Here is a 23,660-nt window from a genome sequence, read left to right as displayed (position 1 = left end):
CGCCACGCTTCGGGTTCACATTTATAGTGGGGGGTGGTGTGGGGGTGCATTTAACATTGTAAGCACCCATTAGGGTGCTTATACAATGTTTAATCGCATCGCATTGTATGGCATTGTATGCCATATACAATGTCATACAATTTTAAAATTGTATGGCATTGTACAATATCGCGCGATATCGCGTCGCATCGCATGCCTTATGGTATGCGATGCGATGGGTGCCGCCAAAATACACAAGTACCAAAAATAATAATCGGATGAGGCAAAAATATCCCTGTTCTCACGAGGAATCATTTTAGGGATAAATTTACTAATATGGTAGTTCTATTAAAGATGGGATGTTTCCCATAGCAACCAGTCAGTAAAATCTGATTGGTTGCTATGGGTAACACCCCATCTATAATAGAACTACCATCTTAGTAAATTTACACACAAGTCTCATTTCTCATGGTTCTTTTGCGCTGGTGGATTTGATCACTCATCATCGACTCCCCACAAGGGGAACAGGGTCAAACAATGACACGCCACTGGCCCCACCCCCAAAGTACTCAGAGGCACCTTCTCTTCAGCAACTCTCCCAGTCAAGAAGATTTTACAGTTGAAATATCTAGCCCGGCGATAACGATGCGTAGGGCCAAACATTGCGATCACTATGGGGCAACACACAGCGATTTGTGCTTAATTTCTAGGCCCATACACACCGGGCGACTTTGAGCTGAAAGCTGCTCAGTTTTGTCGTTTGAGCTGGTTTTCATGAGTGGAGCATAGGCCACCCAGTGGTTGAGCTGTGTACTGCATGGCAGAAGGCATTGACGGCATTGTACTTTATCACAATTTCTGCAAAGCATACCAGCACTGTACACACGGCCATATTGCCCGGGTTTTTAGTGTGTGCAGGGCGATAAATCGCTAGGTAGGCGCTCCCACAGCCGACCCTTATTGCATGATCCTGTGATTTCAACTTTGTCTGTCAAAACGGAAAAGTCCCCGAGAAAAACGGAAGGTACTCTTTACCTAGCACGGCGCCCACGATTTTGTTCGTGGGCATCGCAGGTAAAAAAATTGCGGGCATCGCGGCCATTGAATGCACTAAAAATCGGGTGCGACGCGACCGAGGCGATGCCCGCAATTTCCCATAGGGAACAATGTTAAATGTCTCAATTGACCCGATTTTCCTGTTCAATGCCTCAATTCACCCGATTTTTCCATAGGAAACTATGTTAAATGGCCCACAGAGGCCAAATAGCCACCCTGAAGTGTGAAATGGCCCCCACAATTGTTAACGCCACCCCACGATCAACGTCAACCCGAAGCGTGGCGAGCGCAGCGAGCCCGCGAGGGGTGGCGGTACGCGTCCTACGACCTTTTCATACCCCTACTATCCACGTCGGTGTGGAGTTGAAAATAGAATAGTGTGGCGAGCGCAGCGAGCCACCGAGCCCGAAGCGTGGCGAGCGTAGCGAGCCCCGCGAGGGGACGCGGATACCTTCACAGGTAAACGCGTCCCTTCGCGGGCTTCACAGGTATCCGCGTCCCCTCGCCACGCTTCGGGCTCGGCGGCTCGCTGCGCTCGCCACACTTTCTATTCTCAACTACACGCCGACATGGATAGTGGGGGTATGAAAAGGTCGTAGGACGCGTACCGCCGCCCCTTGCGGGCTCGCTGCGCTCGCCACGCTTCGGGTTCACGTTGATCGTGCGGTGGCGTTAACAATTGTGGGGGCCATTTCACACTTCAGGGTGCCTATTTGGCCTCTGTGGGCCATTTAACATTGTTTCCTATGGAAAAATCGGGTCAATTGAGGCATTGAACAGGAAAATCGGGTCAATTGAGACATTTAACATTGTTCCCTATGGGAAATCGCGGGCATCGCGTCGGTCGCGTCGCACCCGGTTTTTTAGTGCATTCAATGCCCGCGATGGCCGCGATGGGTGCCGTGCTAAGTAAAGAGTACCAAACGGAACACTGTGCAATATCGTCACTGAGTGATATATCGCTGAGCAATAATAAGTGAAAATCGTTCCCCGTATGGATTTTTGGGAGGATAGGTGAATGACAGGGGTGTAACTAGAACTTTGTGGGCCCCAAAGCAAAATCTTGAAACCACCCCCCCCCCCCCCCACGTCACTACAATGGCCCTTAGTGCGAAAGAGAGGAGCGAGATAGAGAGAAGGGGGCTTACATAGAACAGGAGGGAATGAGGGAGAAAGCTAGAGAAATAGAGGAGCAAGAGAGAGGGAGAAGAATGGACAGGAGGGGACATAACAGATGGAGAGGGCTAACACAGACAGACAGACAGACGGACAGGCTGCCCCAGCCACCTCTCTCTCACACACCTATACCCTACCTCACATGCATATATGCTACTGGCCCAGCCCCCTCCCCCTCATACACCTATACCCTACCTCACATGCATATATACTACTGCCCCAGCCACCTCCCACCTCACACACCTATACCCTACCTCCCATGCATATATATACACTACTGCCCCAGCCACCTCTCTCTCACACATCTATACCCTACCTCACATGCATATATACTACTGCCCCAGCCACCTCCCACCTCACACACCTATACCCTACCTCCCATGCATATATATACACTACTGCCCCAGCCACCTCTCTCTCACACATCTATACCCTACCTCACATGCATATATGCTACTGGCCCAGCCCCCTCCCCCTCACACACCTTTACCCTACCTCACATGCATATATACTACTGCCCCAGCCACCTCCCCCTCACACAACTATATTCTACTTCACATGCATATATGCTACTGCCCCAGCCACCTCCCCCTCACACACCTATACCCTGCCTCACATGCATATATACTACTGCCCCAGCCACCTCCCCCTCACACAGCTATACCCCACCTTACATGCACATATACTACTGCCCCAGCCATCTCCCTTTCACACACCTATACCCTACCTCACATGCATATATACTACTGCCCCAGCCACCTCCCCCTCACACACCTATACCCTACCTCACATGCATATATGCTACTGCTCCAGGCACCTCCCCCTCACACACCTACACCCTACCTCACATGCATATATGCTACTGCTCCAGCCACCTCTCTCTCACACACCTATACCCTACCTCACATGCATATATACTACTGCCCCAGCCACCTCTCTCTCTCACACATCTATACCCTACCTCACATGCATATGTGCTACTGCCCCAGCCACCTCCCCCTCACACACCTACACCCTACCTCACATGCATATATACTACTGGCCCAGCCACCTCCCCCTCACACACCTATACCCTACCTCACATGCATATATGCTACTGCCCCAGCCCCCTCCCCCATCTATACCCTACCTCACATGCATATATGCTACTGCCCCAGCCACCTCCCCCTCACACACCTATACCCTACCTCACATGCATATATGCTACTGCCCCAGCCCCCTCCCCCTCACACACCTATACCCTACCTCACATGCATATATACTACTGCCCCAGCCACCTCCCCCTCACACACCTATACCCTACCTCACATGCATATATGCTACTGTTCCAGCCCCTCCCCCTCACACACCTATACCCTACCTCACATGCATATATACTACTGCCCCAGCCACCTCCCCCTCACACACACCTATACCCTACCTCACATGCATATATACTACTACCCCAGCCACCTCCCCCTAACACACCTATACCCTACCTCACATGCATATATGCTACTGCCCCAGCCCCCTCCCCCTCACACACCTATACCCTACCTCACATGCATATATACTACTGCCCCAGCCACCTCCCCCTCACACACCTATACCCTACCTCACATGCATATATGCTACTGCTCCTGCCACCTCCCCCTCACACACACACCTATACCCTACCTCACATGCATATATACTACTACCCCAGCCACCTCCCCCTCACACACCTATACCCTACCTCACATGCATATATACTACTGCCCCAGCCACCTACCCCTCACACACCTATACCCTACCTCACATGCATATATGCTACTGCCCCAGCCCCCTCCCCCTCACACACCTATACCCTACCTCACATGCATATATACTACTGCCCCAGCCACCTCCCCCTCACACACCTATACCCTACCTCACATGCATATATGCTACTGTTCCAGCCCCTCCCCCTCACACACCTATACCCTACCTCACATGCATATATACTACTGCCCCAGCCACCTCCCCCTCACACACACCTATACCCTACCTCACATGCATATATACTACTACCCCAGCCACCTCTCTCTCTCACACATCTATACCCTACCTCACATGCATATGTGCTTCTGCCCCAGCCACCTCCCCCTCACACACCTACACCCTTCCTCACATGCATATGTACTACTGGCCCAGCCACCTCCCCCTCACACACCTATACCCTACCTCACATGCATATATGCTACTGCCCCAGTCCCCTCCCCCTCACACACCTATACCCTACCTCACATGCATATATACTACTGCCCCAGCCACCTCCCCCTCACACACCTATACCCTACCTCACATGCATATATGCTACTGCCCCAGCCTCCTCCCCCTCACACACCTATACCCTACCTCACATGCATATATACTACTGCCCCAGCCACCTCCCCCTCACACACCTATACCCTACCTCACATGCATATATGCTACTGCTCCAGCCACCTCCCCCTCACACACACCTATACCCTACCTCACATGCATATATACTACTACCCCAGCCACATCCCCCTCACACACCTATACCCTACCTCACATGCATATATGCTACTGCCCCAGCCAGCTCCCCCTCACACACCTATACCCTACCTCACATGCATATATACTACTGCCCCAGCCACCTCCCTCTCACACACACACCTATACCCTACCTCACATGCATATATACTACTACCCCAGCCACCTCCCCCTCACACACCTATACCCTACCTCACATGCATATATACTACTGCCCCAGCCACCTCTCTCTCTCACACATCTATACCCTACCTCACATGCATATGTGCTACTGCCCCAGCCACCTCCCCCTCACACACCTACACCCTACCTCACATGCATATGTACTACTGGCCCAGCCACCTCCCCCTCACACACCTATACCCTACCTCACATGCATATATGCTACTGCCCCAGCCCCCTCCCCCTCACACACCTACACCCTACCTCACATGCATATATACTACTGCCCCAGCCATCTACCCCTCACACACCTATACCCTACCTCACATGCATATATGCTACTGCCCCAGCCCCCTCACACACACCTATACCCTACCTCACATGCATATATACTACTACCCCAGCCACACACCCCTCACACACCTATACCCTACCTCACATGCATATATGCTACTGCCCCAGCCACCTCCCCCTCAAGTACCTATATCCTACCTCACATGCATATATGCTACTGCCCCAGCCACCTCCCCCTCACACACCTATACCCTACCTCACATGCATATATACTACTACCCCAGCCACACACCCCTCACACACCTATACCCTACCTCACATGCATATATGCTACTGCCCCAGCCACCTCCCCCTCAAGTACCTATATCCTACCTCACATGCATATATACTGCTGCCCCAGCCACCTCCCCCTCACACACCTATACCCTACCTCACATGCATATATGCTACTGGCCCAGCCCCCTCCCCCTCACACACCTATACCCTACCTCACATGCATATATGCTACTGCCCCAGCCTCCTCCCCCTCACACACCTATACCCTACCTCACATGCATATATGCTACTGCCCCAGCCTCCTCCCCCTCACACACCTATACCCTACCTCACATGCATATATACTACTGCCCCAGCCACCTCCCCCTCACACACCTATACCCTACCTCACATGCATATATGCTACTGGCCCAGCCCCCTCCCCCTCACACACCTATACCCTACCTCACATGCATATATGCTACTGCCCCAGCCTCCTCCCCCTCACACACCTATACCCTACCTCACATGCATATATACTACTGCCCCAGCCACCTCCCCCTCACACACCTATACCCTACCTCACATGCATATATGCTACTGCCCCAGCCACCTCCCCCTCACACACCTATACCCTACCTCACATGCATATATGCTACTGCCCCAGCCTCCTCCCCCTCACACACCTATACCCTACCTCACATGCATATATACTACTGCCCCAGCCACCTCCCCCTCACACACCTATACCCTACCTCACATGCATATATGCTACTGCCCCAGCCTCCTCCCCCTCACACACCTATACCCTACCTCACATGCATATATACTACTGCCCCAGCCACCTCCCCCTCACACACCTATACCCTACCTCACATGCATATATGCTACTGCCCCAGCCTCCTCCCCCTCACACACCTATACCCTACCTCACATGCATATATACTACTGCCCCAGCCACCTCCCCCCTCACACACCTATACCCTACCTCACATGCATATATGCTACTGGCCCAGCCCCCTCCCCCTCACACACCTATACCCTACCTCACATGCATATATGCTACTGCCCCAGCCTCCTCCCCCTCACACACCTATACCCTACCTCACATGCATATATACTACTGCCCCAGCCACCTCCCCCTCACACACCTATACCCTACCTCACATGCATATATGCTACTGCCCCAGCCTCCTCCCCCTCACACACCTATACCCTACCTCACATGCATATATACTACTACCCCAGCCACCTCCCCCTCACACACCTATACCCTACCTCACATGCATATATACTACTGCCCCAGCCCCCTCCCCCTCACACACCTATACCCTACCTCACATGCATATATGCTACTGCCCCAGCCACCTCCCCCTCACACACCTATACCCTACCTCACATGCATATATGCTACTGCCCCAGCCACCTCCCCCTCACGTACCTATATCCTACCTCACATGCATATATGCTACTGCCCCAGCCACCTCCCCCTCACACACCTATACCCTACCTCACATGCATATATACTACTGCCCCAGCCACCTCCCCCTCGCACACCTACACCCCAGCCCTGCCTTCCTTCCTGTGCTGTCAGTTTCCCAGTGTGCTAGATGGACAGCCGCAATTCTGCAGAAAAAGTAGCTATACTGCTGTTAAATGTGACGCTTCACTGGGTTCCTATTTATTGGATGCTTCATACTGTCGGTTACTTTGTCTCCTCCATGCTGGTGGCCATTATGCTGAGAACTTTTATATACAGTAATACACTTGTCCGCAGCTGCAAAGGTGGCCTGTGGTAGCCCAGGACAAAAGTAACTGCAGCGCTCCCTTGATGGCAGTCCTGGTGAGAATTGGCAGGGGCATTAACAGTGCTGTGTGGGCATGGCCAGTACCACCGAAGTCATAGCTATTCACCATGGTGTAACTATAAATAATGCAAACCCCCCCCCCGCCGGAGAGTTTCATGTGCCCAACACACAGCTTACCCTCCAAACCCCCCCACCACCTTTCATGGTACCTGCTTATTGTAATCCCCATTAAAGATGTCCTTTCCAAAATGGCTTCCCTCACTCTTTAAGCATCCACAATAACTGCCCCAATGATGCAGCAGCCATTTTTTAGGGACTTTTTCAAAGGGGTTAGGCGCGACAGGACAACAGACACATATATATTGTCTGTGATCCAAGCAGTGGTAGCAGCAGCCCACGCAGACCCCCAGCAGCTGCCAAGCGCTTCCAAGCCACCGCGGGGGTCTGTCGGGGGTATTGCTACACATCCCACCTCACAAACATGGTGAGACAAAGGGAGATTGCCTGGCATAGAGACGAATGGGAGAGACATGAAGAGGGACTGGCACAGAGAGGGAACTAGGAACAGAAAGAAGGCCAGTGACACTGGCACAGCAAAAGGACAGAGGCTAGCACAGACAAGGCATGGACACAGAGGCAGCCCCTATGCCACAGACAGTGGCATAGGGGCTGGCTCAGCACTGGCAGAGAGGCTGGCTTAGACTGGGAGAAGAATGTTTGGCACAGACCCCCCATTATCGCCTTATTATGTTCTGCAGGTCCTGAAACAGATGGGCCTATTTCTAAAAGCAGGCCTGGTTCTGTAGTACCATCAGCCCCACTATTAATCCAGCACTGGACCTCTACACCATGTGCACCATGAGGACAACTTCTGGAATGTGAGGCAGGTTCCCCAGAGCATGCCTGCCACCATAGGATTTACACTGGTGGCATCCTACATGACTGCCATAAATCCTATATAATACCCAATCATGCCTTTTGGTAAAATATACTGAAATAACTGGACGTAGGGTCTGATTCAGATTGAAACGCAAAAGATAAATCTTTCTCTAATGGGAAAAACCATGTGCACTGCAGGTGGGGCAGATGTAACATGTGCAGAGAGAGTTACACTTGGCTGGGGCGTGTTCATACTGAAACCTAAATTGCAGTGTAAAAATAAAGCAGTCAGCATTTACCCTGCACAGAAACAAAATAACTCACCCAAATCTAACGCTCTCTGCACATGTTACATCTGCCCCATCTGCAGTACAGCATGGTTTCGGCCAGCAGAGAAAGAATTTGCTTTTGCGTTCAATGCTGTTTATAATAATCCAATTGTGCAAAGGAATATGATGGCGCTATATAAAAAAAAATGGTAATAAATCCTCCCAAATGGTTACATTCCTCCTGGTTTACTGCTCATTTATATCTTCTGTTCATGTATTTTGGACAAAATAAAATCATTACAAAAAAATTCAATGTTCAGTAATGGGTTGGGATCGTTTGGTCGACAAGCATTAGGTCGGCACCATTAGGTCAACATGGTTTTAGGTCAACATGGGTCAAGGTCGACAGGTCATTAGGTCGACACAAGCATTAGGTCGACATGGCCTAGGTCAACGGTCAATAGGTCGACATAAGGTTTTTCACTGTTTTTGACCCGAATGTCGACACAGTCGACATGGACACAGTTTGAAGTGCACCGCATCCCCTTGCAATGCTCGCTGCACTTGCGATGCTTCGGGCACGGTGCCTCACTGCGCTCAGCACACTGTTTTATTCTCCCACCACGCCCTAGTGGATGGTAGAGCATGAAATACCGCCTGTCGGCACATGTCGGCTCACAAAACAGTGAAAAACTCCATGTCGACCTTTTGACTGTTGATCTAGACCATAGAATAGAATCAACTTTATTGGCCATGTATGCTGGTGCACACTAGACATTTTTTGTGGATTACAGTGCAGCATCAAGCAGGGGTAAGGGGGGGAGACATTACATACATTACATGCATGTCGACCTAGGGGGTTATTCTAGTCCATTCTTTCTGACAAAATCCTTCTTAGATGGACAAAACCATGTGCACTGCAGGTGGGGCAGATGTAACTTGTGCAGAGAGAGTTAGATTTGGGTGGGGTTTTTCTTCAAAGTGAGATCTATATTGAAGTGTAAAAATAAAGCAGCCAGTATTTACCCTGCACAGAAACAAAATAACTCCCCCAAATCTAATTCTCTCTGCACAAGTTACATCTGCCCCCTGCAGTGCACATGGTTTTGTCCATCTAAGAAGGATTTTGTCTGAAAGAATGAACTAGAATAAACCCCCTAATGACCTGTCGACCGAGAACCGTGCCGACCTTGACCCATGTTGACCTATCTCCATGTCGACCTAATGGTGTTGACCCAATGCTTGTCGACCAACATGCTGTAGGCCGAACGTCTTCCTCAAAAATGTGAATAGAAGCGTTACTCATGTAAAGCACTAGATGGCGGTGTTACCAAGCATTCCTGTGCACTATACCTAATGCTGCATCACTTATTACAGGGCCGATTTATCAAACAGTATTTACTGGATCCACCGAGTGTACCAAAAATGACGCAGTAAATGGGGCCGACAAACCCAATTCCTGCAACCTGTGATGTCCAGACTGCCCCCTACCCCCCCCCGCCCCACCCCACCCCCGTTAAACTGCGGTCGCATTTTCCTGAATGTGACTGTAGTTTAAGGGTTTACGATGGGAGTTCTATTGAAGATGGGATGTTGCCCATAGCAACCAGTAATAGACAATACATAGTATCTGATTGGTTGCTATGGGCAACGTCCCATCTTCGATAGAACTCCTTTCTTAGTAAATGTACCCCCATAGTATTATAGTTACTGTTCTTATACTTCTGTATTGTGTGCGGTGTATAATAGCGACATTGGGGGCTATTCAGATCTGAACGCTCATGTTCGAATTCACCTCCGGTCCCAACGGTGGGGCTTTTTCGCAAGCCCCAGGAGTGAACACCTTCGGCCAATTTCACACTCGCCGGGGTGTTCGATTCAAGATGGGCGGGGCAGGGGGCGGCCCAGAGTTTTATGGGCCAGCCCACAAAACCGCTGGGCTAACCCTTGCAGATGCAGGCGTGTCGATGCCTGGTTGGGGAAGGCTGCTCACGTCACATGACATCAGCCCCCGCCCCCATTTCAGCCATCTCCGTCCAGTATAAAAGTCAGTATAGACTAAAGCTGGCCATACATCAGAAAGATCGATCTTAAGATTGATTGCGCTCATGATTGTGTACAATTTCCCTTGAAATCCCCAGCAGTCCTTGGTGGTTTTTGGACACACAATCTGCATACAATCCATCATACAATCTGCATACAATCCATCTTACAATCAATTGAGATTGTATGATTGGGTACAATATCTTTCTGATGTATGGCCACCTTTACTTTTATCCAAGAAGGGAGAGAAAAAATAATTTGATGGCGAGTGACCATCGAATGATGCGTAAGCGCACACATCCACCTGCATGCTAGTGCGGGGATTCGCTCGGCATTTCTGATGGGAGCTGCGGTTACATTGCCTAATCGCAGGGGTCCAGCATATAGGACTTGAGTTCTTCTGGCTGACTTGTGTATGGCACTTTTACCAGGGACGGATGTCACTTTGAACTCTCTTGTACCGCACTCATGTATAGTGATAACCCAAGGCCCTGACCAGAGGCTGGCACCCTTATAAGGAGAGAGGAGGCTGATAAGAGGAGCGACTGGGCGACAGGCAGACAGAGCAGCCAGACTGGGCCTGGGAACCGTGACATCATTCACCTGCACCAGGGGGGGGGGGGGGGGTGTCACTTTCCACCAGGCTCACGCCAAGAGCTATTAATAACACAAAGAAAAGCGTTCATCCTCCTAAAAATAGCGCCGGCTCCGATTGCTGCAGCCAGGGGACCCTGCTCCGTGATCCTGTGTGCCAAGGAAGCCTCGCTAATGTGATCCTGGAAGGACAGCGTATCTCTGTCTGTTTACTGACACAGCGGAGGGTTCTAGGAAACAAGACTGGGCACTCGCACTGCTGGAGAGGGAGCACAGCGACACAAGCCGGCTCCTGTTTCTCACTCTGGTAATCCAGTGGCAGGGAGGGAGGGAGGGAGACTAGAGCTGATCGGTACCTAACAAACATAATTGGCAAAAAAATCATCTATACTGAGCTGAAGAACTGACAATCAATACAGTAACGTGAAGTATACGTTTAGATTGTAAGAGAACTGCTCCCTAGGATGAAGGGGCCTATTTAAAAGTGCATTGAGATGCTTGTTCAGACTTATTTACCACTGTGGCCCTGCACGACAGTGGGGCCCATTTATCAACGAGTGATAAAACTTGTGATAAGTACAACTTATTGTGTATGATAACTGGTGCTCCAGCCAATCAGTGCCTGTCATCTTTTCAGCCCCTAACTGTCATGATTTTTTTTAAAGAACAGTTGGGAGCTGATTAGCTGGAGCACCATTTATCATACACAATACGTTGTATCATTGACAATGATTTTTTTCATACCTCCCTCTTTCTTGACTCCGGAGTAGGGACACCCATACGAAATTTACGGGGTGTTGCCTAACGAAAGGGGATGTGGCCTATACTCCCCGCGAGGCCATGCCCCCGTTTTCGCCACTGTGGGGGCATGCCCAGTAGGTCTGTGAGCTGCTGGCTATGCCCACAGCCCCTCCGGCTGCAGGAATAGACGTAGCGTCTATTCAGGGTGACAGTGGGGAACTCCCAACTCCTGTCCCTCCCCCCCCCCCCCCCGCCATGGGCCACTGCCGGCCGCGGGAGGGACGCGAAAAACGTCCCCCCAACGTTACGTTACTAAGCTGAATACAGGCGGTATCTCTGATCAGCGGAAATCACGCTGTCTGCATGTTTTAATGTTAAATATGCCCCTTAACAACTACAACTATAACTAACTTTGTGTCTGGGTCTACTTGGCAAGCCCAGGTCTCCGGGAACATGGCATCCATGCCTTGTCACCGGGGACATCTTTATGCAAATGTGCAAATCACCAGGAGAATGTCTGTTCCCCGATAATTTCCCGACGCAGGATTCCAGACCCGGGAGAGAGGTAGCGTAAGTATAAACATATAGATGTGCAGTGTGGGCCCAACTGGACCCAGGGACCCCTGTGCACTGCACACCCTGTATCCATTATGGACAGGAATGGACAGGAATGGTACGCGAACTCCTTTAAAGCCGGTGCAGCATTTTAATTGGCTGCCATCACACTGAGCACAGCAGAGGCAGTCAGGGGGGGGGTGCGGTGGGCAAAATGAGTGGCCCGGGCCCTTCCCTCTCAGAGAGGCCGGGCCTGGGTCAGCTGTACCCACAGCACCCCCCTAATGGCGGCCCTGATTAAAGATACACCATTGATGGAGCATATTAAAGACAAAAATCGGGCAACTCTAGAACAAAAAATATTTTTTTTATATAAAGTCTCCACTAATAAACACAACACTCCTCCCACTGCAGTAATCACGGTTCAATTCTACAACACAGACTCTCATCCTGCTGTTAAATCGCAGAGGCAACATTTGCATAAATGGGTGTGTCATATAAGTGTTCGCCGAATCAGAAGCAGCCATTGAGCTGTACCTACCCACCACTCATCTCTTCCTAACAGCTACAAATGCGTCTGTAATTGTAGGGGACCATCTACGGAACACCCGCAGTATGTCGGCTGCATTGGCGCGCGCCACTAACCACCTGTCTTGGCCCGTTTGGCGCAGGTAGACGTCATTCAAAGAAAATGAATCACCGGGGCAAAGGATTTCCGTTGTATTTACGTCTAATGAGGCTAACAGAACACACAAGGGGAAAAGGGTCCTATAACACTAATGTGTCACAACGCCTTTAAACGCAAGGGGGCATATAATGATATGAGATGTAATGCGGGTTCTGCAGCACAGAGGGCATCTGGTCATGCCTTATGTATCGTTATATGTGCTGCATCTGCATTACGTAGCACAAAAAGTAGCCCACCTGGATATGAGGATCAGGATCCGAACGGCAACGTGATACTTGTACAGTATATAATATTACAAGGCTGGATGTGCACCCTCCTGTAAAATGATATGGGAAGTCACCTCAGACGTCCATGACCTGAGTCACATCACTCAGACTGCGGCATCCCAGCGGCCTATGGTCACAGAATTCCTCAGTGGCGCCCGATACGTCCTTATACGGTACCAAGACAGAACATAAACATACAATAATAATAATATATTGTAGGAGAAAAGTGACCATTATGGCGCAATTCATGATATCCCGCTCGTTTTCCTAGGTAGTGTGTGGGGGGATGACCTGCTGTCCCAAGAGGCCAATGCACAGGTTCTCAAAGTCAGTCCTCAGGACACCACGCAGTGCATGTTTTGCAGATCTCTTTACAGAATCACAAGTTAAATAATTATCTCCGCCTGTGGATCTTTTTCAAATGTGTCAGTGAGTAATGAATGCACCTGTGCACCTGCCGAGTGGGCTGGGGATGTTCCCATGACGTTCTATGGGAAATCCTGGAGGGGTGGCATGGCAGGGACGATGCGATGGACAATCATGTCAATGTGCACCATCCACGCAGAGTCTAGAATTGGGGGGGGGAGGGGGGTTGGAGAATCACCCGTCCAACGCCTGACTTGCGCCCATTCAGATCCTGTTATATAGTTCATTGACCTAAAACATATGTACAGCTTTGTGTTTACAGAACAAAGACGCAACCTTGTCTTCATTGCCCATTGCAGCCATCCAATCCTCATATTCTCCCATGAAACCTACAGTATATACTGGTTGTACTGTATCACAGTATGGACATTTGCATAATTCTACCCACAATCCCTTGGGGTTCTTCTGTTCTCACTGTGGTTTGCTTTCTATCTTGCTGAGAAATATACAGTAGCTGCTCTACAGAGTGCTGAGGTAATAAGAGCTGGGAAACTACAGTACGTACATACAGTACCTTTCAGCCTCGCCCCCCCCCCCCCCCCCCCTCCCCCTCTGTCGCCCTGTACTCACTAATACAATGTGGCACTTACTAGAATTCGTTTACATCGAGATTCCTGCAAACAACCGAGGGCAAATCTAATATGTCAAGTAAAATGTAGGCGAGACGGAGAATATCCCCAGAGTGATGCAGGACTGCAGCCTGCGTAATGCTGGAGATATAATCAGACTGTACATTAATCAATTTGTGGGCAACGACCCACTTGTACATTATCTGAGCTACGTAGCACTGAGGTTGGTGTTTTGTAATTGCTGGAAAAATTCTACAACTACAGCACAGGAGAGACACCAGGAAAGGTGATAACCTCGGTCTAGGAGCATAAGATGGTTCAACGAGCTGCATAGGAGCATTGCGACCATCTAGAACTGCAATCGCATGGCAGTTTTTAGCGATCACAAATGCAGACAGGAGGTGGTATGCAGGCAAGAGGTGGTGTTATGCAGGCAGGAAGTGGTATGCAGGCAGGGGTGGTATGCAGGCAGGAGGTGGTATGCAGGCAGGGGTGGTATGCAGGCAGGGGGTTGTATGCAAGCAGGGGGTGGTATGTAGGTAAGTGTTGTTATGCAGGCAGGAGGTGGTATGCAGGCAGGAGGTGGTATGCAGGCAGGAGGTGGTATGCAGGCAGGGGGTGGTATGCAGGCAGGGGGTGGTATGCAGGCAGGAGGTGGTATGCAGGCAGGAGGTGGTATGCAGGCAGGAGGTGGTATGCAGGCAGGAGGTGGTATGCAGGCAGGAGGTGGTATGCAGGCAGGGGGTGGTATGCAGACAGGAGGTGGTATGCAGACAGGAGGTGGTATGCAGGCAGGAGGTGGTATGCAGGCAGGGGGTGGTGTGCAGGCAGGAGGTGGTATGCAGGCAGGGGGTGGTGTGCAGGCAGGAGGTGGTATACAGGTGAGGGGTGGTATGCAGGCAGGGGGTGGTATGTAGGCAGGGGGTGGTATGTAGGCAGGAGGTGGTGTGCAGGCAGGAGGTGGTATGCAGGCAGGAGATGGTATGCAGGCAGGAGATGGTATGCTGGCAGGGGGTGGTATGCAGGCAGGGGGTGGTATACAGGCAGGAGGTGGTGTGCAGGCAGGAGGTGGTATGCAGGCAGGAGATGGTATGCAGGCAGGAGATGGTATGCTGGCAGGGGGTGGTATGCAGGCAGGGGGTGGTATACAGGCAGGGGTGGTATGCAGGCAGGAGGTGGTATGCAGGCAGGAGATGGTATGCTGGCAGGGGGTGGTATGCAGGCAGGGGGTGGTATACAGGCAGGAGGTGGTATGCAGGCAGGGGGTGGTATGCAGGCAGGAGGTGGTATGCAGGCAGGAGGTGGTATGCAGGCAGGAGATGGTATGCAGGCAGGAGATGTTATGCAGGCAGGAGGTGTATGCAGGCAGGAGGTGTATGCAGGCAGGAGGTGGTATTCAGGCAGGGGGTGGTATGTAGGCAGGAGGTGGTATGCAGGCAGGTGGTGTTATGCAGGCAGGGGGTGGTATGCAGGCAGGAGGTGGTATACAGGCAGGGGGTGGTATACAGGCAGGAGGTGGTATACAGGCAGGGAATGGTATGCAGGCAGGAGGTGGTATGCAGGCAGGGGGTGGTATGCAGGCAGGGGGTGGTATTTAGGCAGGAGGTGGTATGCAGGCAGGAGGTGGTATTTAGGCAGGAGGTGGTATGCAGGCAGGAGGTGGTATTTAGGCAGGAGGCGGTATGTAGGCAGGAGGTGGTATGCAGGCAGGGGGTGGTATGCAGGCAGGGGGTGGTATTTAGGCAGGGGGTGGTATTTAGGCAGGGGGTGGTATTTAGGCAGGAGGTGGTATGCAGGCAGGGGGTGGTATGCAGGCAGGAGGTGGTATGCAGGCAGGGGGTGGTATGCAGGCAGGAGGTGGTATGCAGGCAGGGGGTGGTATGCAGGCAGGAGTTGGTATGCAGGCAGGGGGTGTAATGCAGACAGGAGGTGGTATGCAGGCAGGGGGTGGTATGTAGGCAGGAGGTGGTATGCAGGCAGGGGTGGTATGCAGGCAGGAGGTGGTGTGCAGGCAGGAGGTGGTATGCAGGCAGGGGGTGGTATGCAGGCAGGAGGTGGTATGCAGGCAGGGAATGGTATGCAGGCAGGAGGTGGTATTTAGGCAGGAGGTGGTATGCAGGCAGGAGGTGGTATTTAGGCAGGAGGCGGTATGTAGGCAGGAGGTGGTATGCAGGCAGGGGGTGGTATGCAGGCAGGGGGTGGTATTTAGGCAGGGGGTGGTATTTAGGCAGGAGGTGGTATGCAGGCAGGGGGTGGTATGCAGGCAGGAGGTGGTATGCAGGCAGGGGGTGGTATGCAGGCAGGAGGTGGTATGCAGGCAGGGGGTGGTATGCAGGCAGGAGGTGGTATGCAGGCAGGGGGTGGTATGTAGGCAGGAGGTGGTATGCAGGCAGGGGTGGTATGCAGGCAGGGAATGGTATGCAGGCAGGAGGTGGTGTGCAGGCAGGAGGTGGTATGCAGGCAGGGGGTGGTATGCAGGCAGGAGGTGGTATGCAGGCAGGGAATGGTATGCAGGCAGGAGGTGGTGTGCAGGCAGGAGGTGGTATGCAGGCAGGAGGTGGTATGTAGGCAGGAGGTGGTATGCAGGCAGGGAATGGTATGCAGGCAGGAGGTGGTATGCAGGCAGGAGGTGGTATGCAGGCAGGAGGTGGGCAGGCAGGTGGTGGTAGGTAGGCAGGGGGCGTTATGCAGAAGGTGGTGGTATGCAGGAGGGGTAAATGTAAAAGCCTGGAAATTGCAGTCATTGTTGAGTTCCCAGAGAGTCTAGATGATGATTTAAAGGGCAAAACCTTTATACAGCTCATTGCAAATGATTATTTAACTTGAAGCTTTTCTCCATTTCAGGACACGTGTCCCGTTGTGAATATCCCATAACAAACACTATCAAACATCAAAGTCACCGCAATAAGGAATACTCATTATTGGGAGGGAGGCTATAATAATAATAATAATATAAAGTGATAATAGGCCGACCTGAATATCTGCACTAATGCCAAACCCCATTAGGACGCACCTTAGCACTAAACACCATCACAGCCCCCCCCCTCTTCTTACATTCTGTGCAGAATCCACATTTAGCTGCATCTAATTCACTGTCTCTATGGGTCAGGGTGGAAGAGATGGAGAATAACAGGGGGGAGGGTCCTCCGCTGCACCTGGCGCCTTTCTCAGTAGGCTGCTGTTCGCTGCTTGACATTAATCATATTTGGGTGAGACCACCCTCCTCTAGGTGTGGGGGAGCCTTCAGAATACACGCAGGGATGTCTTTCCTGTCACCTAGTACTGAGTCACATAGTACAAATACCAGAGGCAGACATAATGCTATGAATCACCCCCTTCTTGCCTGTGACATTGCTGTGGTGTATGGTCATGCACAAAGTGACCTCTGACCCCCCAAGGGTCACAGGGCACAGTACACGCACCTCTGACCCCCCAAGGGTCACAGGGCACAGTACACGCTGTGCGACAGTTGTTGCCAGTTTAATCTCGCCGACGTAAGGTATGTGTATTTGGCCATGAAACGCCTCAGTCAGGTCATTGTTTGTTAATGAGAGAATTCGCTCCTCATTTTACAGAATTAAAATCTAGTTTAATATAGCAATTGCATGTGATGGGAGGAATTATTAGCATGCCAACCTTAATATATCCCATTATAATATCTCTCCCTTGCTGTCCACCTTCAAATTCTCCCTGACAGTCAGCACACTCCTATATCGGTACTAATATGAGATGGATCAAACTTTGAACGCAATGGAAAAGGTAAGCAGCGTGAAACCTATATTACAGCAGGTGAATTGCGGCGACTGTTATCCCACTTTCAAGCCGCACTCTCAATCCGAGTTATTGCTGGGTCATTACATCACCAACCCGAGTTAAGGTGTGGTGTGAAAGGGCCACAAGGGGTCAAGCAACCGGGGAGTTCTACCCTGGTCACTCTAAGGCTCTGACCCAGGTCGAGGTGTAGTGTGAATGGGAAATCTGGGTCGAGCGACTCCGGTGCCAGTATGGAGGAGGCAGCGCTGTCAGCTCCAAGCGCTGCCTCCTTCCTCACCCCACCCCCCCCCACCCCCCCACCCCCACCCCACCCCCCCGTGTGACGTCACTGGCCCGGCAATAACCTGGGTCAGACACGGAGCTTTCAGACCGCAAATGCCTGGGTCGCTCCAGGAATGGACCCATGTCCTAATCCCGGGGGTGTGATTTACGGTCTTAAAGCGGTACTACTGGCAGTGTATTACAATATGCGCTGATCCCTTATTTACTGTACAATACAGACGGCATTTACGGTACTTGTGAGTTATCTGGGCGTCCGATTTTTTGATTGTATGCCTTAAGTTAAGGCATACAATCAGATGCGATCATCGGATGCGATGACCCGATTTTTCCATAGGAATCAATGTTAAAATGATTCCTATGGAAAAAGGGTCCTTTTCATACCCCTACTATCCAAGTGGGCATGGAGTTGGATATAAACCTGTGGCGAGCGTAGCGAGCCACCGAGCCCGAAGCGTGGCGAGCGAAGCGAGCCCCGCGAGGGGACGGTATTCCGTGTCCCCTCGCGGGGCTCGCTACGCTCGCCACGCTTCGGGCTCGGTGGCTCGCTACGCTCGCCACAGGTTTATATCCAACTCCATGCCCACTTGGATAGTAGGGGTATGAAAAGGACCCTTTTTCCCATTGAATTCCATGTTAAAATGGACTCAGTCCATTTTAACATTGATTCCTATGGAAAAATCGGGTCATCGCATCGCATCGCATCGCATCCGATGGTCGCATGCGATGCGATGCGATGTCCCGATCCGACCCGATTTACAAATCGGACGCCCGGATAACTCACAAGTACCGCATTTACGATTAAACACCCACGAGTACCGGAATTCTGCGACTTAGCAGTGTACTGTACTGTAAAATAGCTCCGCAAGTACCCTCCCTGCGCTATTCACTGCCAACCATATGAAATCTACCCCAATGACATCACCACCGGTGAGCGGGTGAGTGGAATGCTTTGAGGTTATGGTTCAGGCCACAAAATGGCCGCTTCTAGTGTGTGCAGACAATGGGGGAGAATTATCTAGTCTTCACAGGAGGAAATGGGGAGGTGTTGCCCCTAGCGACAAATCAGTATCTAGCTATTGTTTTATAGAAAGTACTTAATAAATGATAGCTAAAATGTGACCAGTTATCGTTACCCATGCCGAGCTGCAATGCCGCCGTCGTACCAATACATCACTGGCCATACATATACAAGTATAATGGAATAATAGGACATTCTGGATGGTTCCCATTGTGCAATTTATGAAAAATGGCCGCCGCAGACCATAGTAACCTGCAGACTGTAGTAATCTTATCATTATGGTAACAGAGATGAGATTATTTTGTATCTCGGCAGAGTCACGCACTGTAGGGAAGCAGCGAGCGGTGTGCGGTGGGCGGAACGGTCAGGTGAGAGGTGTAATTAGCTGTAAGTGACCAGCAACACAGGCACCAGATTAGTGCCAGGCTTCTGGAACATTCCCAGCACAGTCACACAAGTCCCCCGCTCTCCCTTCTGCTCTCTACACATTTATTGCCAATATTAAGGGACCATAAAATCTAAGGCTGATCTAATGGTACATGAACCATGAGGGGGAATTAGCGCGGAGTAACTGTACCAGCAGCTTCCACTGTTGTCATGCAATTACCAGGTGTTTAATAGGCTTCAATTGTGTAATGCATGTAATATCACAGATGCCGCGTGCATTCACTCTGGCCGAGCTCCTGATTCTGTGCCGACATGCGCCCACGTCCTCAGTATCCCTCCAACTATGAGAGTATCCCGCCGTCTGTGGGAGGTATCCAGTCGAAAGGATGAAAGTCAAAAGGTCGACACCATGGGCAAAATGTAGTAGGATGCAATTTTTTGACTTTAGTGACTTTTGGGTAAAAACCGGGTGAATTGGCACGTTTTCCAAAAATCACAAAAGTAATAGGGTGCGTATTGCAAATGAATTCCTATTGAGCGGTAAAAAACGCTTGTAAATATTGTTTGTGTCAACCTAATGCATTTTCGACCTTTTTCCTGTGTCGACGTTTTGACTGCCGACCAATAGTAGTTGACCTATTGTATTGACTGTCGACCTAATTACTGTCCACCAATCAACCACATGCGTAACAACTCAGTACTTCAATGACAGACTGATCTGCGACAGATTCGGCATCTGTGCAGGTGGCATCTGTGCGCGCAGCAGTGGGGTTTTGCAAAGCTACCTCTCAATAAAATCGCTCACATTTACAGCTGCGGGTGTCCTTATGTTAATCCAGGCCCTGGTGCCATTAGCACACAAGATCGGCTGTCCGATTACTGTAGGAAATCCCCCAGAATCATACCTTGCTGCTTCCGTCTTCAAACACGGACTGGTGGACGTTGCAGGCGAACAGGGAGTTGGGAAGATCGTTGAAATCGGTGATGCCCTGGAAATCTTCTTCCGCCAGGAACCTGGACAGCTCCTTGTTTCTGTGCACCGGGCAGAGCAGCAGAAAATCTCTCCCCCTGACGATGCAAGCGAAATAACTGGGGTCCCTCATCCCGCAGAAGTACGAGTCTTCCCTCATCCCTGGGAAAGGAGAAAAGAGACAAGGGCATCATGATCTCCGTCCGGATACAAAGGAAACGTCACACTGACAGTCAGCAGCGATGGGAATACAGCAACATCCTTAATACGGTTAATGGTGATTTCAAAGGGGAGCACTGGTCATGCGAGCGCTACAGCCAGTATATTAGGAGTATTTTCGGTACTTCTTTACTTTCACGGCGCCACTAGATTAGGACAGATAGGATATCGCGGTCATCGCGGGCATTGAATGCACTAAAAAATCGGGTGCGACGCGATGCCCGCGATTTCCCATAGGGACCAATGTTAAATTTCTCAATGGACACGATTTTCTGTTCAATGCCTCAATTGACACGATTTTTCCATAGGAAACAATGTTAAATGGCCCACAGAGGCCAAATAGGCACCCTCAAGTGTGAAATGGCCCCCACAATTGTTAACGCCCCCCCCACGATCAACGTCAACCCGAAGCGTGGCGAGCGCAGCGAGCCCGCGAGGGGCGGCGGTACGCGTCCTCCGACCTTTTCATGCCCTACTATCCACTAGGGCGTGGAGTGAGAATAGAATAGTGTGGCGAGCGCAGCGAGCCACCGAGCCCGAAGCGTGGCGAGCACAGCGAGCCCCGCGAGGGGACGCGGATACCTGTGAAGCCCGCGAAGGGACGCGTTTACCTGTGAAGGTATCCGCGTCCCCTCGCGGGGCTCGCTGCGCTCGCCACGCTTCGGGCTCGGTGGCTCGCTGCGCTCGCCACACTATTCTATTCTCACTCCACGCCCTAGTGGATAGTAGGGCATGAAAAGGTCGGAGGACGCGTACCGCCGCCCCTCGCGGGCTCGCTGCGCTCGCCACGCTTCGGGTTGACGTTGATCGTGGGGTGGCGTTAACAATTGTGGGGGCCATTTGGCCTCTGTGGGCCATTTAACATTGTTTCCTATGGAAAAATTGTGTCAATTGAGGCATTGAACAGAAAATCGTGTCCATTGAGAAATTTAACATTGGTCCCTATGGGAAATCGCGGGCATCGCGTCGCACCCGATTTTTTAGTGCATTCAATGCCCGCGATGACCGCGATTTCTAGTGGCGCCGTGAAAGTAAAGAAGTACCGTATTTTCACTAAGCAAGAGAGAGATAAAGTGCCATCCAATCAGCTTCTGACCTTTTTCAAACACAGCCTGTAACATGGCAGTTAGGAGCTGGTTGGCCAGTATTTTATCTCTGTCCGCACATTTGCGGGTACGATGCACACGGGCTGCGTGGCCAGCATAAGAGGCAGTGCTGAATATATGAGAAGACAACTGTCATTCTCTGATTGGGTACAGGATGATTATTGCTCCACCCATTTAATAATTGCTTAATACAAAAGCGTAAAAACAACGGTACTTGTTTCCTAGCACGGCACCCGTCGCAGGTGATCGCATACCTTAACTTAAGGTATGCGATACCTTAACTTAAGGTATGCGATGGACGTGACCGACGCGATTTCAGGGCTATTTTTAGCCTTTTCCCCGAAAATTAACAAAATCGCGTCCATCGCATGCCTTAAGTTAAGGCATGTGATGCGACCGATGCGATTTTACATAGGGAACAATGATAAATGGTCCAATTGACCCGATTTTTCATTGTATACCCACCCTTATGGGTATTTTACATGTGAAATGCCCCCCCATTGTTAACGCCACCCCACAATGAACGCCAACCCGAAGCGTGGCGAGCGGCGGCAGTACGCGTCCTCTGACCTTTTCATACCCCCACTATCCACGTCGGCGTGTAGTTGAATTCATATAGTGTGGCGAGCGCAGCGAGCCCCGCGAGGGGACGCGTAATACCTGTGAAGTAATGCGCGTGCGCTCGCCACGCTTCGGGCACGGTGGCTCGCTGCGCTCGCCACACTATATAAAATCAACTCCACGCCGACGTGGATAGTGGGAGGTGGATAGTGAAAAGGTCGGAGGACGCGTACCGCTGCCCCTCACGGGCTTGCTGCGCTCGCCACACTTCGGGTTGTCGTTCATCATGGGGTGGCGTTAACAATGGGGGGGGGGGGGCATTTGACCCATCAGGGTGGGTATACAATGAAAATTGGGGTCTGGGGGGCATTTAACATTGGGCCCAATGTATAATCGGGTCTCAGGGACCATTTTACATTGGTTCCGATGTAAAAATCGCATCGATCGCATCGCATGCGATTTGGTTGCATGCGATGTGATCAACGCGATTTTTTAGGACCCGATGGATACACTCAAAATCGCAGGCGCCGTGCTAGGAAACAAGTACCAACACAACAACAGCCGCTCACATCCCAGTGAAAGGTTCTTGAAACCAGTCATTTATGGAGGAAGCCATCTAGTATAACATATAGGTAAATGAATACACTTCATGGGGACAGGTGCGCCCAAACACTCAATGTTTGTCATTGCGCATTCGAGCCCCATAGAGGCGCCCAGCACTGCTTTAATCCTAGTGAATAATCCATATTTACACAGTGCAATGACCTCTGGTAGATGAATAGGGTTTAATTTTGACTAAAGTTTTAACCTTATTAAAATACCAAAGTAGTGCTGTGGAAATTCCTGGGGGTATTAGGTGTCTAAGCCCTGTTTTGTTAGCAAAGAAACAGTCCCTACCCAGATGAACCTGACACCTTAATGCCTGGAAGCCTCCCCAGCACACAGCGCCAGGCCAGGAGCTGCTGCTCCACCGTTCCCTGTAACATGGATTAGATATATACAGTACACATCTATCTATCTATCTATCAATCTATCTATCTATCTATCAATGCTCTTTCATCCAGCA

At 50.9% G+C, this 23,660-nt stretch overlaps 1 protein-coding gene across 2 annotated transcripts in view; it reads right to left on the bottom strand.

The window, feature by feature from the left end:
• Nucleotides 1–23,660, bottom strand: part of RCAN2 (regulator of calcineurin 2) — a 64,893-nt gene that overhangs the window by 32,816 nt on the left and 8,417 nt on the right. For both annotated transcript variants that reach the window (XM_083178681.1, XM_083178680.1), the window contains exon 2: nucleotides 20,644–20,870. In XM_083178681.1, the coding sequence (XP_083034807.1) occupies nucleotides 20,644–20,868 (225 nt within the window). In that variant the 5' untranslated portion in view covers nucleotides 20,869–20,870. The remainder of the gene's footprint in view (nucleotides 1–20,643; nucleotides 20,871–23,660) is intronic.

The sequence above is a fragment of the Crinia signifera genome, chromosome 3 (genome assembly GCF_055691185.1).
Source record: "Crinia signifera chromosome 3, ASM5569118v1, whole genome shotgun sequence".
Classification (NCBI taxonomy): domain Eukaryota; kingdom Metazoa; phylum Chordata; class Amphibia; order Anura; family Myobatrachidae; genus Crinia; species Crinia signifera.
This window is presented reverse-complemented; position numbering and strand designations above follow the sequence as displayed.